Source organism: Hyalella azteca, unplaced genomic scaffold, assembly GCF_000764305.2.
Source record: "Hyalella azteca isolate HAZT.00-mixed unplaced genomic scaffold, Hazt_2.0.2 contig102, whole genome shotgun sequence".
NCBI lineage: Eukaryota > Metazoa > Arthropoda > Malacostraca > Amphipoda > Hyalellidae > Hyalella > Hyalella azteca.
In genome coordinates this window covers 54,129-69,439 of record NW_025930463.1, presented here as the reverse complement: position 1 = coordinate 69,439, position 15,311 = coordinate 54,129, and the positions used below count along the sequence as shown (strand labels likewise).

Here is a 15,311-nt window from a genome sequence, read left to right as displayed (position 1 = left end):
GAGCAAGTATCCGCGCAACTCCATCATATGTAAACCGAACCACATAAAATCTATAACACATAATGGATTTATTGTATTCAGAAAAATGTTGAAGATGTTTAATAAATTTGATTGAAAACTCAGTGGTTATGATTTTCTGTTCCTTATTGCTGGTGATGTAATTCGTAATTCTGTGCCTACTGTCATCACAAAATAAGATGGCCTGTAACCATTGAATTAGATGATTAAATTACATGAGAGTTGTAAAATTAATTTCAAGGAAAATAATTTCTTATTGCTACCATCATTTGTCATTTATATACAAATTAATTTTACGAATAAATATTCGAACATTAGTTTTCGACAAAAAATTCTTATTCACATTTTCTTTCTTGAAAATCATCCAGATAAACATTGAATTCAAGTAAAAAATATTGTGAACATTAATTAAAAGGTTTCGAAAAGAAATGAAATAACAAACTATAATAAAGAATGAATATGCATTTTGCAGTATAGCTGGTGATATTAAGAAATAATGTACTTCTTCGGCGTTTCAGTCTCTCATCAGTTATTCAGACTGTCGGAGCCGCCATTTTGTGTTATGGTTACGCTCTTTGTTGAATGAAATTATTAAACTTTAAGCATGATTAACTGAATGAAATGTAATTTTAAGCATCAAACGTGATATATGAGTGATTTGGTGAATCAAAGGCTGATTTGTTATTTGTGAATTATGTTTGTGAAATGAAGAATAGGCTTTATAATTGAAGAAAATGTGGCAGCTGTCCTTCGTTTACCCATGTTAGCGATGTTTTATTTGTTACGGTGAGTGATATTGCTTTTATTTGAACTGTTATGCATGATAAAAGGCTCTACCTATGTGATAATGGCGATTTTCAAATGATGACAAACTCATTAAAATCGTTTTCTTCGTTATTGCGTTTCATTGGCTAAGTTGGAGCTGTTGAATATTCTCGAAAGCATCGATTTCTACACGCACGCTGCTGCCCCACCGGTATTTATCAAGTGTTGACATTTTAAAAGTTCATTTGCAGCAATGCGTGTTAATGTGCCAAAAAATTTGATTTCTTTGGTTATATTGTACATTTAGCATTATATAAATCATAAATGTAAGCGTTGAAATTTCTTCCGCTAGAATGGTGCGGACGCGTTCTGTTGTTCATCTAAAATTTTGGCGCGCTTTGATATCCTTATAAATGAGCGCTTTTCCCGGTTAATTTCTGCCAAACTTGAATTGCGATATTGTTTACTTGTTATTGCTTGCTGAAATGCAGCTTAATAATAGATTATAAATTATTAAAACGTAGTTTGGAGTGTTGCCGAAACGGCGGATTCTCCCCTTATTCCGGAAGGGCTCTTAAAATAGGCTAATAACGTAAAAATATTTTAACGATTTTATAGGAATTGTTTTCGTGTAAAATCTAGACGAAAAAATACTATGATTGTTTTAATTTAACGGAATTTGACAAATGAACGATTTGAGACTAAGGGAGGTGATCACAGTTGATCGGGACTTGGAATTTGGATTACTTGCGAAGTTGCTACAGCCCTACAGGAAGTAGCTAGTTCAGCCTCAGTTCAGGTAATCTATGGGTATATTGTGAGTAAACTCCAAATATATTGTGACGTTTTTACTTTATTTTTATTAAAATAAATTTGAAATTGGTTCATTTCTACGAATATACCCGTAAATTACCGTTTAACTTGTGAATATTAGCAGGTTAATTGGTACTTGGCAACCGCCGTTTCATATCCAGGTGTGTGTATGGCGCGGTCGTATTTACATTCTGCAAGCTTCCTTTTAACTGTGGCTCACTGCACGTTTGATTGCTAAATTGTTATTTTTAACTCAGTTCACGCTAATGTGATAAATTGAATTAACAGAGCGAGTTGTTTTGGCACTGATCTCTTTCATTTTAACACAATTTCAGTTATTTCCAAAATCCAAACTTTTAGGTACTGGATTATTTAAAAAGTTGAACAGTGGTATTTTGAGAAAAGAAGTTTCCTGCTTTCAGCCTTTCAGGTAAATGTGTATCTTGTTGCATTTTAGGTATTTTCTTTGACTGAAGGAAAATATGTGTGCTCCATGTATATAGTTGGCTGACTCAAAACCTTTATGGATGTTTTAGCCAATTAGCCTATTCTGAATTTCTGATATCTAATGTCTCTCACTCAATCATGTTAACCCCCTCAGGGGGGACTTCTGACGCGTGTCTGTGCTCGTCAGAAGTCCTATGGGATTTCGCGTTCCTAGGGAGATTGTTCCTGAGCGCCCCACCGTTGAGCTTGCAGTGTCTGACTGCAGGACTCAGTTGTGGGGTCAAGTTATTATGTAGGCAGGATTCCTTACATTTCCCTTCTCTGTCTCTCNGCTTCAAGGGGCTGGACATCTGAGACCTTCCGCCCCTTGTGGGTGATGAATAATTGAGACCTTCCACCTCTATGCAGTCTATGGTGATGTTCATCTTGACTTTCGGTGCAAGATAGCTAAATAGCTGAAGCGCTAGTAAACATTTGGCTACTAAACTAAACTAACTAACTCAATCATGTTAATGCAGTCACTTTGCAGTGCAACCTAAACTCCTAAAGCTAGGACGCCATTGCACTTATTGCTAGCCTCACATTCATTGTACTAAGTGATCTATTTTATTAAAAGACTGAATGTTGTAAACAAAAACTTTTTAACAAGATTTAGACAGCCTCTTGGTTATCATTTAGGTATAAAACCATATAATTTAGGATGGAATTATAGAAATAATGGTTAATATATTATTTTTGATTCACCTTGGTTGGTTCTTTAGTTTAGTTAAGGGGAACATCTGACATTTTTTATATCTTGGCTAGTATTTACAGCATGAGCAGGGTCTTTTTTGAAACTTGGTTTGGTAGGTACACATGTGTAAAACAGAAAAATAGATTGCTTTTATTCATGTCAATTTAAAAAAAATGAAATAAAATGTGAAATTCTTAGAAAACGGCCGAAAGAGATGGTACCGTAGAAAACTATCTCTTTCTAGGATTTTCAAGCTAAAACATCAAGACACATACCGTAAAATGGGGTAACTTAGACTGGCGGGGTAAATTACAAAAAGACTATGAGAGGCAGGAGCCAGCAATTTATGGTAAGTGAAGCTAGAGTATAGACCTGTATTTTGCATGTTTCAATTCAAGTTTAATTTAGCTAGTAAGAAAATGGCATCATTTATAAGAAAAAAAGTGGTCTAAGTTACCCCATTTTACGGTATCATTTGATGCATAAAGACCATATCTACTGATTTATTGTAGCTTAATTTTAAATTCAAATTTTTGTGGGTGGTGGAGCATTTTTCATAAAATTTTTGAAATTTTTTCAATTTCTCCCTCTTCCCTCTACCTTTATTCAAATATTTTCAAAACTATAATGAAATTGAAAAAAGCTGCAATAAATCTCTAGATCTTTTAATTGCAAATTTAATGGTATATCTCTCTCATTGCTGTAGCCTAAAAACTCTAGGAGGAGATAGGTTTGCAGTGACAATAAGTGTGAATGTTCAGTAGAGCACGACAAAGTCCCAAGCGCCTTTAAATAGGCATTCATGGTGGCAAGGATGCAAGACCAGACGTTACTGGAGCTTTAATTCAGTCAAGGATGGTGGGAACCACTGCATGAGCACCATCCTCCATGACAGCAGCCGGGTAACCAAAGAGCAGTGTCTTCAGACTGTCTATTTAAGTGCTTGGCTACAAATTTTTGGCTATCTTAAATGTGAAAGAACTCCCCCACCCCTAACCCTATCGCGACCTGTCGTGAATGCATAAATCAATCATCAATGCACAGAGATGGTTTTAGTACCATTGGATAGGTCAGAATCTCAGCTTTAAGATGAGACTAAAAACAGGAAAAGTCAAAATGTTCAATTTTACTGCCTGACGCTCCCCTTAAGGTAGAAAGGAAGAAAAATAGGAGGAATTGAAATTGCACCTGAAATAATGATAGTTGCAACACTTGCAGACTTCAATTTGTCTAAATAATAGAATAAATAGAAGTGTCGGCACTGAAGAAATAGGCCTATGGCCAGTTGCTGATACTTGTACTTTTTATGACTTGATTCCAGGAGGGATCTTAGCACAACTGACAATTGTTTGAGATAGCTGATTGACTTATTGCCAGGTCTGTAAGGTAACTGCTAGGCATTTCAAGACTGAACATATGCTTCTGCATAGCTTTGTCTAGTCTGTTCTTAAAGGCATTCATACATGGAGCATCAACAATGCTGTCTGGGAGGCTGTTCCCCATGTTGGGGACTCGAGGCGAGAAGAAATGTTGTTGCTTGGATGTGTAAATAGTGATTCATTGACAATTTGTCTCTTAAGTTGAACACATAACACTATAAATAGTTATTTTAAATTGTGTTAACAATATAATCAGTTCAAGTTAGTTATCATTTGCATAATTTATGATTAAGCTTTAAAATATTTTTGATTGTTGAAGCATGAAACAAATTTTATCTATCAACTTGTTTGATGATCTTTCTTTTATTACTAAATGTTTTAAGTTATTTTGAACACTCTTTCCATTGATCAAATAAATATATTTTTACGAGCATATTTATGAAATGTTTTTCTAAAATAATAGGGACATTTACATTCCTATTTATAAGTGAGATCCATAAATTACCTATGTAATCCATTTATTGTCATTTTATTTGGAATCCATGGACAAAAATTCTACCTTCATTCCCATGGTATTGTCACCAGGCCATCAATCCCTACTAAGCATTGGGTAGTGTCAAATTTGTTGAATTTTTCTACCATTGATCAGTCAATATAACCTAGACGAACTTTAGGCATCAAAATTAAAGCAAATAACCACATGTTGATTTTGCTCATTTACATGTTCCAAAAATTGTGAAACATTTTTCATAAGGTTTCTGATATTTGTAACTGAGTATTAATTTTTGCATCATATTATCAGGATGCTTATAGAGAGGTTTTCAAATTTTGAAAAGACTTACAAATATTTAAACCTCATTATGTATCAAATCTATCCATTGAGAAATTGAATTTGACAGGGTGTGTCAGAGTGGTACATCTCTAATAAAACTGCATACTACTGGTCAGAACTACCATTTGTATGGTTTGATTCCTACATAAAGCTACAAAGCTGTATTGATTGCACTATAAAGTTGTGGCTCAGTTTAAAGTATGCAGAAATAGCATGATATTTCGTCTCAGCTCTCAAGATCCAACTTTTTTAAATCCTAATGTTGGCAATTCTTAAAAATGATTGTGAATGATCACATTATAATGGAACCTTCAATGTCATCATGAGGCATGATATTGCAGCCAAAATCACAAAAAGAGGGATTTGGTGGGCTTTTTGGGTGAAGATTTCAAGTTAAAAAGTCTGGTTATTTGCTAAACAAGGGCTAACTTTCAGCAAACTTGAGTTCAGTCTAATAATGTTCCAAATCTATGGAAGTCATAATATGAAGTCAATGAAATACTCTTCTTGTTAATTGAGTTCTGATGGTACCTTCTGATAAATGAAGTCAATGATAGTGCCAAACTTTGTAAGAGGAGCATATATTTAGAACAGAATAGCTAAGGAAATAAATTGCATTAACTTGAAGTAACTGACTACGATGCCAGTTATTGTGAAAATATGTACTTCTTTTTAAATAAAAAGCTTTCTAATGTATATTAGAATTTTCCAAAATAATATTGATCCTGGCAGATGAAAATGATGGTAGTGACATGTAAGCTGTGCTTGCAATGCAGGGATGCATCCTATTTCTGTCAGTTTAGAGTTGCCATGTTGCTGCTTCTGTGTGTCTTTCATTGCCATCAACTTCATTTAATGTTTCATGTCACTTAATTTGCTAAGACTTTTCAGAAACTTTAGCAATTTGCAAATTCTCTTGAATATGAAGTGCATATTCAGAAACTCTATTATCTAAAATTTTCTATTAATTTCTAGTATTTATTGATAATATTTTCAAGTAATTGAAGGGTTCAGTTGAGGGTTGGTTGTGAGAGCTGCATGGTCATTGGCTGAAAGGAGGAGGGATCTCATTGGTGCTCATGCCAATGCAAGCAAGTCATCTGCATTTAGGTGCTTGCCCAGCACATCATTTACAGTTTCTGCTTGCATTTGATTGTGATCAGAGCTTAATTAGTGGAGCAAATAGTGAACCACTTCTCATTATCATCAAGATATCTACTTTTTACCAAGTTACAAGTGGTAGTGCAGTGGTAGCTATTGCATCTCAAAGGTATTAAATGTTATTTAGGAAAATTGGTTCTGTAATATTTAATGCCCCTCTGGTTATATTATTATTGTACAATGGGCTGTATTTTAAATTTAATCAATTTACTGTAATTTTATTATTAGTTTTTTGTTTTTAGCTGGTACAGAAGCCAATTAATTCTGTATAAATGAAATGTGTCACCACATTTTGGCTCGTATGTTTATTTTTATTGAGCTCAATCTGCTGTGCTAGCGAGCAAGGCACATGTATGTTGGCCACGAGTGATCTCGGGTTGGTCGCTGCCTAATAATAAACTTCCCCTTGTTGTCATTGTTGCCTGAACTGCGTCGCATCCATCGTTTGAGATTCTTGCCAAGCAATATTGGCTCTGTTATCAGACTTCTGCGTCTCTTTCTTAATAATTGACATTTTGTCTTTAGAGTGTTCCTTAGCTTAATCAGTATTCTCTTTAGGCTTATAATTGTTTTCATTATCATTCAGCCATTTTATTATTCAAACTGCAAATCTTATGGTTATACTCTACTGCCTGGGTGACCATATTGTGGAAAATATCTACTTGTGCATGGATTGTGCATTATTCATTAATGCAAGCAATCCTGCTGTGTAATCAAGACTCCTGAGAATGTGTTGTGGCCTATGATGCAGTCTACTGCCTGGCAGTAGAGTGGTAGAGTAGAGCTATTTATAGATGCCTCAGATGAAGTGACTGCTATTTTGGTAGCAGCTCAGCTCTACTCGTCTTTTTATTTTTTGTGCTTCATGGCAACTATTTCTTCCATTACTCAAGTTCTTCTGCTTGATGATCCTCTGAGGCTAAATTTTGTCTGGTTTTGAAAATTGTTGCATTGATTATGTATATAAATTTAATTCTATTCTTATTGGTGAGAATTGAAATGATAATTTGACTGCATGATGCCATTATTTTCATTGAGAAACTTTTATAAAACCATGTCAGGCCTTTAAAAAGTGCTCTGTAAACATTTAAAGAATATCTTTGATTTCATCTACGTTGGAATTTATTTGACTTGTATTATTTTTACTTATTAGTGTTATTGTCTTCAGGTGGATTTTGTGGTGGTGTGTGAAGGACTTGTAGTGTGACTACAACTCTCAGGGAAGATGGCAAGCAACGCAAGCATCAACAAACAAGACGAGACCACGAAAGGTAGCACAGCTTCACCAGAAGTTTGGAAGTCATGGATCCTGTCAGCAATAGAGAAAGTGCGGCACCACAAGCAGCGTCCCAACATGGAGCGAGTGGCCGCCGTCCTCAGACAGGTTAGTGCTTCTGGCAGTTTTATGCCAAGGTTTGGCATGTATTGTATTTACAAAAAAAATGGGATTGCAGCTGTTTTCCCATGGTTATTTCATTGAAGGGCCAGGTCATTTGAAATGATTGGATTTATTACTGGAATGTGTTGTATTGCTCTGCATTCCATGCTCATTCTTCTAGTAGCATTTGATCTGAATTTTACAAGTTTACCGCACTTTTGTGTCTATATTAATTATGGTTATAATAAAGACAAAGCCTACTTATGACCTGCTTATTTTTGGTCTTATAAATGCAAGATAAATGGTTCATTAAACATGGAAATTGCCTAATTTAGAAAGTGGGTAATTGGAAAATTTCAGTCATAATAAGCCAAAAGATAGTAATAAATATTGATTATTTAATTAATCATGTTTGATGGGAAATACTTTGTTTGCTTCAGGCCATGCCTTGATTGATTACAATTTCTGTTGTTTCCACATATGTTCACAGTAGATAGAATGTGTTGTAACATGATAGGCACTATTGTCCTATTATTAAAGTGGTATTTTTGTGCGCAGAGCCACGATGTCTCCCCGCAAGATGTGCTCAGCAACCTGGAGTGGCAGGTGGCAAAAGGCAACGTGCTTTACATTGAGACGAACGGCGTGGGCTGCTACGCCGACCCGCGCTTTCCACCCTCCCGGTGTGGCAAGATGCTTGGTCGTAAGCCCACTCAGATGAGCAAGACAGGTGACCTGGTGGGCAAGGTGGTCATGGCTGTGCGGGAAATTGTTGAAAAGAAGAAATTGAATGTGAAGAACAAAAAGAGCAACTCAGTGCCGTATGTGTCTTCGCCGCTTTTTGCTAGTTCTAAACTTGGTGCATCAGCATCTTTGTCTCCTAATGGCAATAATAGGAACATCATGGCCACCATGAAGGATATTTTGTTGCATGTGCGGCAGAATTCTTCATGTGTTGTCAAGGAGGAGGAGGATGGGCCAGAGACTGAAGGCATAACTCCGTCATTACTAAAGGCGGCTGTGAAGCGAGCAGTGATGCGTGGCTTCCTCAGTGAGAGTGGTAAATATTATTCCATTGACAACTCCAAGGAGTTCCCTCCTAAGGGCAGGAAGCGCCGAGGGCAGCATGACTCAATGGTTCCTCATGACCACTTTCTCATTGAAGATGGCGATTCATCTGACAGCTCCCATACAGACTCTTCCTTCCTTTCGACGTCCCTCATCACATCGCCCTCCCTACTGGCCACCCCACACACTTCCATGATCTTTCCTCCATCCACCCACGTGCCCCCCACTCGCTCACCCAACAAAACTCCAGTGAAGTCTCCCAGCAAAGGTCGCCGCACTCCCACTGCCTCCACTCCCAACAGTGTCAAGAAAAGCAAGTTGTGCAAGACGCCTGAGCTTCAGCAGGTGCAGTTTTATTCGTGGCGAATGTAGCTTGTATTGATAAATGATATATAAGTAACTTGAGTTTTATATCTTCTTACAAATTTTGAATGTCGCCAAATGTTTATCTAGGATAGCTTGATTTGCACGTTTCATCTGGTGATTGCCAGTGTAAACCCCTAAGCACTGCAGTACCTATAGTTTCTGGGATTGAAAGAGTAATCATTGATCATATTTCTGTTAATTCTTTTGAGTTGAAAGGCAAATAACAAGTTGTTTGTATGGCTTTTCAGAAAACGGTTTCGAAAAAACAGCATTTTGTGAATCACAGCCTCTTTCGAGATATTTTTATTAACCTTTTTTGTTGAACAGTCCCCACAGAAATCATTCACATGCATCTGCTGCGAGTGCTTGGGCGTGGAAGCGTCTGTGCCTGGCGAGACGTTCCTAGCGTGCGAGCAGTGCGGCTGTTCTGTGCATCCCTCCTGCCTCAGTGTTGCTGTCAACAAGGGCTGCGCCGCCCCTGTCTTGCATCCTCTCACCTGGCGCTGTCAGGACTGCACTCTCTGTGTTGTTTGTCATAAACCGTCGTCGCAGGTGAGTGCATCATTGTTGTGCTAGGAGGCAAATGATCATAGTGCTCCTTCTGTGTTGTTTGTCATAAACCGTCGTCGCAGGTGAGTGCATCGTTGTTGTGCTAGGGAGCAAATGATCATAGTGCTCCTTCTGTGTTGTTTGTCATAAACCGTCGTCGCAGGTGAGTGCATCATTGTTGTGCTAGGAGGTATATGACCATAGTGCTTCTTCTGTGTTGTTTGTCATAAACCTTCGTCGCAGGTGAGTGCATCATTGTTGTGATAGGAGGCAAATGCTCACAATTTCCCTTTTGTGCTGCCGTGTATCATTGAAAAATTACTGCCAGCATAAGTTAGTATTTTTCAATGTGGGATTGTGGTCGGGTCGTTCGTTCCGGTGGTTCAGGGTAAACGCAGGACAGATCGTAGTTTTTATAATTATTCATTTCCTACTGTATCAAGGACTCAAAATTCTTTCAGCACTTATGGCTGACACGACGATTTTCTTGTCAATGTAAAAAATTGAGCAGTCAATTGAACCATACCAGTGATTCTATGTTGTGTGCAGGCACTCGGCTCCTTGATGCGCTGTAATGTTTGTTACGAGGCCATCCACTTGAGCTGCAGCTGCTCCTCCCTGCAGCGGCGACCGCACAGCTACACGTGCCCATCGTGCCTCTCTAGCACAGATCAACTTTCGTCTCAGGCTTCAAAACGCCAATCAAGAAATTCACGCCGGCGTTCAGGCAGCAGCCGTTGCAGCGCCTCCTCTCCCTGCCATAGTTCTTCCTCAACGCCTGTCCGGAGCTCCGGGCGCCACAGCAATGACTGTGCCAAAGTTTCTCCTGCACGGAGAAAGAACAGCCCGCCTGAGGTGGACCGTGGCCTTCGTCGACGGTCATGTTGTCCCCCAAGTCAAGACTCTCAGGGGGAGAGGAAGACAAGCGCTGATACTGAAAACATTAACGATAAGAGTCAGCCTGTGCACTCGGGTGAGGAGGAATCTCAGGACTGCTGCCGTCCGAGCAGATCACGTAAAATGGGAGCAGAAAGCACCAGGAGCCGCGCAAGACAAGCACTGCAGGCAAAGAAGAGTACGCAGCAGCATCAAGATTCTCGAAGCTCCAGTCATGAAACGCCTGAGGTGCCTTCGAGTGCCCGTAAAAGCAGTAGATTGAACGATTGTCTGGCCGAACAGTTGGATGGTCAGTGTGGTAAGCAAGCAAGTACTAAACCAAAGTCTCGTGACTGCAAAGACGTTGGTAAACATACGCGCGACATCCACGACGCACCTGATAACAATGAAGCTCGTAAGAACAAAGACACGCGGAAGAACAAAGATCTGCTTAAGAATAATGATTCTGGATCCAACAGAGACGTGCGGAAAAACTTGGACGTGAGCAAGAATAAAGAAGTTCATGAAAGCAAGGAGCCACGCACCATCAAAGACTCACGTCACAGGAAGGAATCGCACGGCAACAAAGACTCGCGTAACGACGGCCGTGAAAGCTCAAGAGAAACTCGCAACAGTTCCAAGGACGCCCGGCACAGCTCGCGCGAGGCTCGTGATGACACCAGAAGTGCACGCGGCGCTCAGAATAAGAAAAAGAACGCTATGCGTGCCAACTCTCCTGAGCCATCCCCCTCAAGATCCAGGCAAGTGTCTCCCAACTGCCCTCTTGCTCCCATGAACACTCAGAAACTTTTAATAGAAATATTTTGACAACTATCATTATAAAGCAGAGCCCCAAAAGCAGGCTTTTCTTATTGGCGGTTTCCTGCAAGCAATTTTGTTCAAGTCTCAACTATCAACCGACTTCAATTCGAAAAAAAAATTGCCTTTGATATTAAAGGCTTGCATTGTCTTCAACAAATAACAAAAGTTCTTGCTGTCAATCTTGCTTCGTTGATTTTTCTTGGGCTACACTGAATTTGGCTACTACACTGAGTTAGCATGTATGCCAAAAAGTTGTAAGACTGTTGATGAAGCCAAAATTTTGCTTTCAATGAAAAAAGACTGAAGTCCAAGTCAAGTAAATTTAAAAGTGGTCGTGTTCACGATGGAAACTAAGAATTGTTTCCGACTTGAAGCCCAGACACTTCATGTTTCACTCACTTTGTGTTGTTTCGTCATACGAGAGGTAATTTTTACTGAGATCAACAGGTAGTTTGACACTTTTTTTTGCAACCGTCACGAACATCCTCCACACTCCACACTACCTTCATTTGCAATGTGAGATCCCATCTTGTCATTGAATGTGCATTGTTACTCGCGGATTTTTTTTAAATTTCACCTATGTTTAATTCCTTGGAGTCGGCTATGGAAAAATCACTCGAAACAAATTTTAGTGTTTTTATTCTGACAGATCTGATTCTTTGACAATCATGCCATTCTTAGTATCGTTAGTATTTGTTTCGGACGTAGCAGTCTCAGGCCACGATGGATCGCTGCCTCTGATTATCGTGCATCCGCCCTCATTTGGGCCAGCTGATATACGATGCTGTTGCTTGCTTGTCTACCGGCAGATCATAGCATCTAAGTTATTTTTACCACTGCAGTCATAATGAAATTATTTATTTTGATTATTTTGAAGTATTAATAAGTGTCTACCTTGGTCAATTTTGCTGCCTTTACCAAATCAAAACTTTATTTTAATATTTAATTTTATGATAGTTTTGCATTTATTTCTATGCAAACTCTACTCAAATCTTTGAAAATGTTTGAAGCCAATCACAGTCGCTAAGTTTGAAGTTGTCTGCAGGTCGTCAGGCCGCGGAGGTGCCCCGCCCAGCGCTCACCATACCAAGCCCCGGCGACCAGCGCGCTCGCCAACGCCACCTCCTGTCGCCCCTTCCCCCCCTCCTTCTTTGAACGGTAAACAATCTAAAGAACGGCGCAGCGCCCGTTCTCTTCCCTCCTCTTCGATTTTCCATTCCTCGTCTGTTCTTCCTTCTTCTTGTACTTCCACGACGCGATCTAGGATGTGTCTTGTCCGATCGAGCGACAAAGCACCGGATAGAGTAGAGCCTCAGACGCCGCCTGCCGATGAGCAGTTATCTAAAGAGAAGGCTAAGTTCTTTAGGCGTCGTGTGCAAAGTGAGTCTAAGAGTCCAACTTCTCCAACTGTTCAGGATGAACTCACTGTGCAGAAATTGAAGAGAAAAAATCAAACCTCAGAGTCAAATAAATCTTCCATCGCAGTGTCCAAACCTAAGTCGGACGGTCTCCCTAAGGGCAGTATAGAAACTATGGATGTTGATGCACCTCGAAACAAGAGTAAAACAGGATCAAAACCTGCTAATCTGAAAATATCGGCATCGTCGCAGGACATGAATGTGAGCGACGAAGAAAGGCCTTCGAGGATTGTGTCCGATTTAGCAGCAAAGAGGCGCTCTGAATCGTGTGACGATCAAGCTCCTATTAATAGTCGTCACAAAAAAGCTAAACTTGAGCAGCTATTGAAGGTCCCTAACGAGGCTCCACTACCTACTGAAGAAGAGAAGAGGATGGACGATCAGCTTGGCAGGAGCGCTGCAGGGAAGGAGGGTACAGGTTCTCCCACCCTCAGCAGCAGCAGCACTGGCACGAGCTGTGGCACCGGCAGCCCGCTAGAAGAAGGTTGCTCTTCATCGTCTACCACATCTTCTGGCGGCATCGTTACGTCAGGCCATTTGCGTTCTCTTTTTGATGGACTTAGTCACTTGTTTGTGACGAGCGATTCTCGTGGTTGCAAGAGGCCTCCCAGTAGTGCTAAAGTCAACAACCCTGACGGCCGCGTCAGCAGGAGTGGCCGTGCTGACGGTGCATGCGGCACTTCGAACATCCCAAGAACCAAGTCTCCTGGTGAACGACTCGTTAAGATAACAACAAATGACGCTAAGACTAACGCTCCCACCAAGCCTAACGTAGTGAATTTGTCATCGAGTTCAAAGAAAAAATTTACGGCAGATGGCAAAACTGTTTCTACACCTGCCGAGGCTAGGCATGTTACATCGCCTGAAGTTACCACGCGATCTACCGATGGTACATTGAGCGCCAACAGCGAAGCTGCTACCCACTCAATCTCGTGCCCCTCGTCTTCGGCAGATCGCCGGCCTGCACGGGTCCATGGCCGCAGCACCAGCGCAGACTCCCGCGAGACGTCGATGCCTGCCTCTGCATCTACGAGCTGCACCATCGCCGTGGCGGCGTCTGAGGGAAAAGACGTCAACAACGACAATGCAACATCTTGCGAGAGCGGGGCAGACGACGACCATGAGATGCGCGAACCTGAAGATGACAAGTCCAGTCTCGCACTACTGGTTTCTGCCAATGCTGCTCGTCAACATCAACACCGCCATCACCACCACCATCATTGCCGCCACAAACACCGCCACCATCACCATTCTCCACGCCACCACCGTCACAGTGAACACGAACCTTCATTTGAAGGAGACGTTATTGAAGCTTCGGCTTCGCTTCCTAGCGACTTGATTCTGGCGAGAGTCAAGAAAGAAATACAGGACCCGTCTGAGGACTGTCCCCACCACCACCACCATCACAAACACCACCACCACAAGCACCATCATGGACACCACCACCATCACCACCACCACCGAAGTCATGCAGGTTGCCTGGGTAAGCGCGACGTGCACTAGACGCCTTCTAGTTTCTTTCTCAGCTTAGCCTTCTGCATGACACGCTCTCTCCATTTCGTTCTTCCTGCTGCCGTGTATATACTTGATCATCACTTAACCCTGTGCCACCTCTTGCAGCATCTTCTTGTTTGTGTCTTGCAAGTTCAGCTGCACATCGTATCTGTTCCGTAACTTGTTATTCTATAATCGCTTTGTAATACTATGAAGGCATGATCCTCTTCATTTAGTTAAATTAATGCTTTGTTAATTTAATATTTTAATTTATGTTTACCTCATCTCAATCGTTCTATTAAACTATGTTGTTACTAATTGGTGTCTAGTCATTCAATACTTGTAATGAATTTCGCCAAACACTTATATAAATTTGCATGGACAGCGATGTCATTGGGACTGTATTCCTTCACGTTTGTTTCTTCATGTGTTGGTCATTTGTTTTCACAGCTTCTTGATAAAATCCTTCAATAATCTTTATACAATTTTCTACGCATTGAAAGTACCTACTATATATCACTCTTTCTCTTACCGTAATCAAAATTTTCATACAGAAGTAGGCTTTCGTTATTTTTTCCTCAAAGTTTACTTTATTTGATTATTTGATTTAAAAGTTTTACCAGTCCTGATGACATTCGATTTCCTAGCTGCACTTTTAGATTGCACACATCATTATTATTATTATTTCTATTATAATTATTATTACTACTACTATTATTATTATTATTTTTATTATCATTACTCGTTATGTTTCGCGATCTCGTTAAAAGTCCATTACTCTCTTTTAGATCTATCAATATCGCCTTTGCAGTCTTTTATCAACTAACTTAGACTAAATGAACTGTGAAATCAGATTACTGTCAATTGATACGAGACATCATTGCTTGAACTGCAATTGAAGTTTGAATATTTGAGCAATTTAACTGACGCATGAAAGCGTAGAGAGCTAATTTGTGGACTGATTCATTGGAAATTTCGACTCAACTTTTGGAAAATTACAAGTTGTGTGCACTAGTGCACGCATGGTCCGATTTCAGGGTTCATGGCTCGATCACCTCCAATTTTAGAAGAAATGAAACTTTGTCTTCTTTAACTATCATCTTTTATCTAAGAACCTTCCTGCCTTACAGTTGTTGGATTTGTCACTAATTCTTGAACAAAAACAACTAAACGCATTCCGTGGATATAGTTA

General features: G+C 39.9%; 1 protein-coding gene across 1 annotated transcript in view; it reads left to right on the top strand.

The window, feature by feature from the left end:
* The first annotated feature begins 568 nt into the window (after nt 1–568).
* Nucleotides 569–15,311, top strand: part of LOC108666772 (serine-rich adhesin for platelets) — a 31,270-nt gene continuing 16,527 nt past the window's right edge. Inside the window, exons 1-6 of the mRNA XM_018153695.2 lie at nt 569–804; nt 7,317–7,532; nt 8,085–8,939; nt 9,288–9,512; nt 10,059–11,146; nt 12,253–14,108. Of these exons, the coding sequence (XP_018009184.1) occupies nt 7,374–7,532; nt 8,085–8,939; nt 9,288–9,512; nt 10,059–11,146; nt 12,253–14,108 (4,183 nt within the window). The 5' untranslated portion in view covers nt 569–804; nt 7,317–7,373. The remainder of the gene's footprint in view (nt 805–7,316; nt 7,533–8,084; nt 8,940–9,287; nt 9,513–10,058; nt 11,147–12,252; nt 14,109–15,311) is intronic.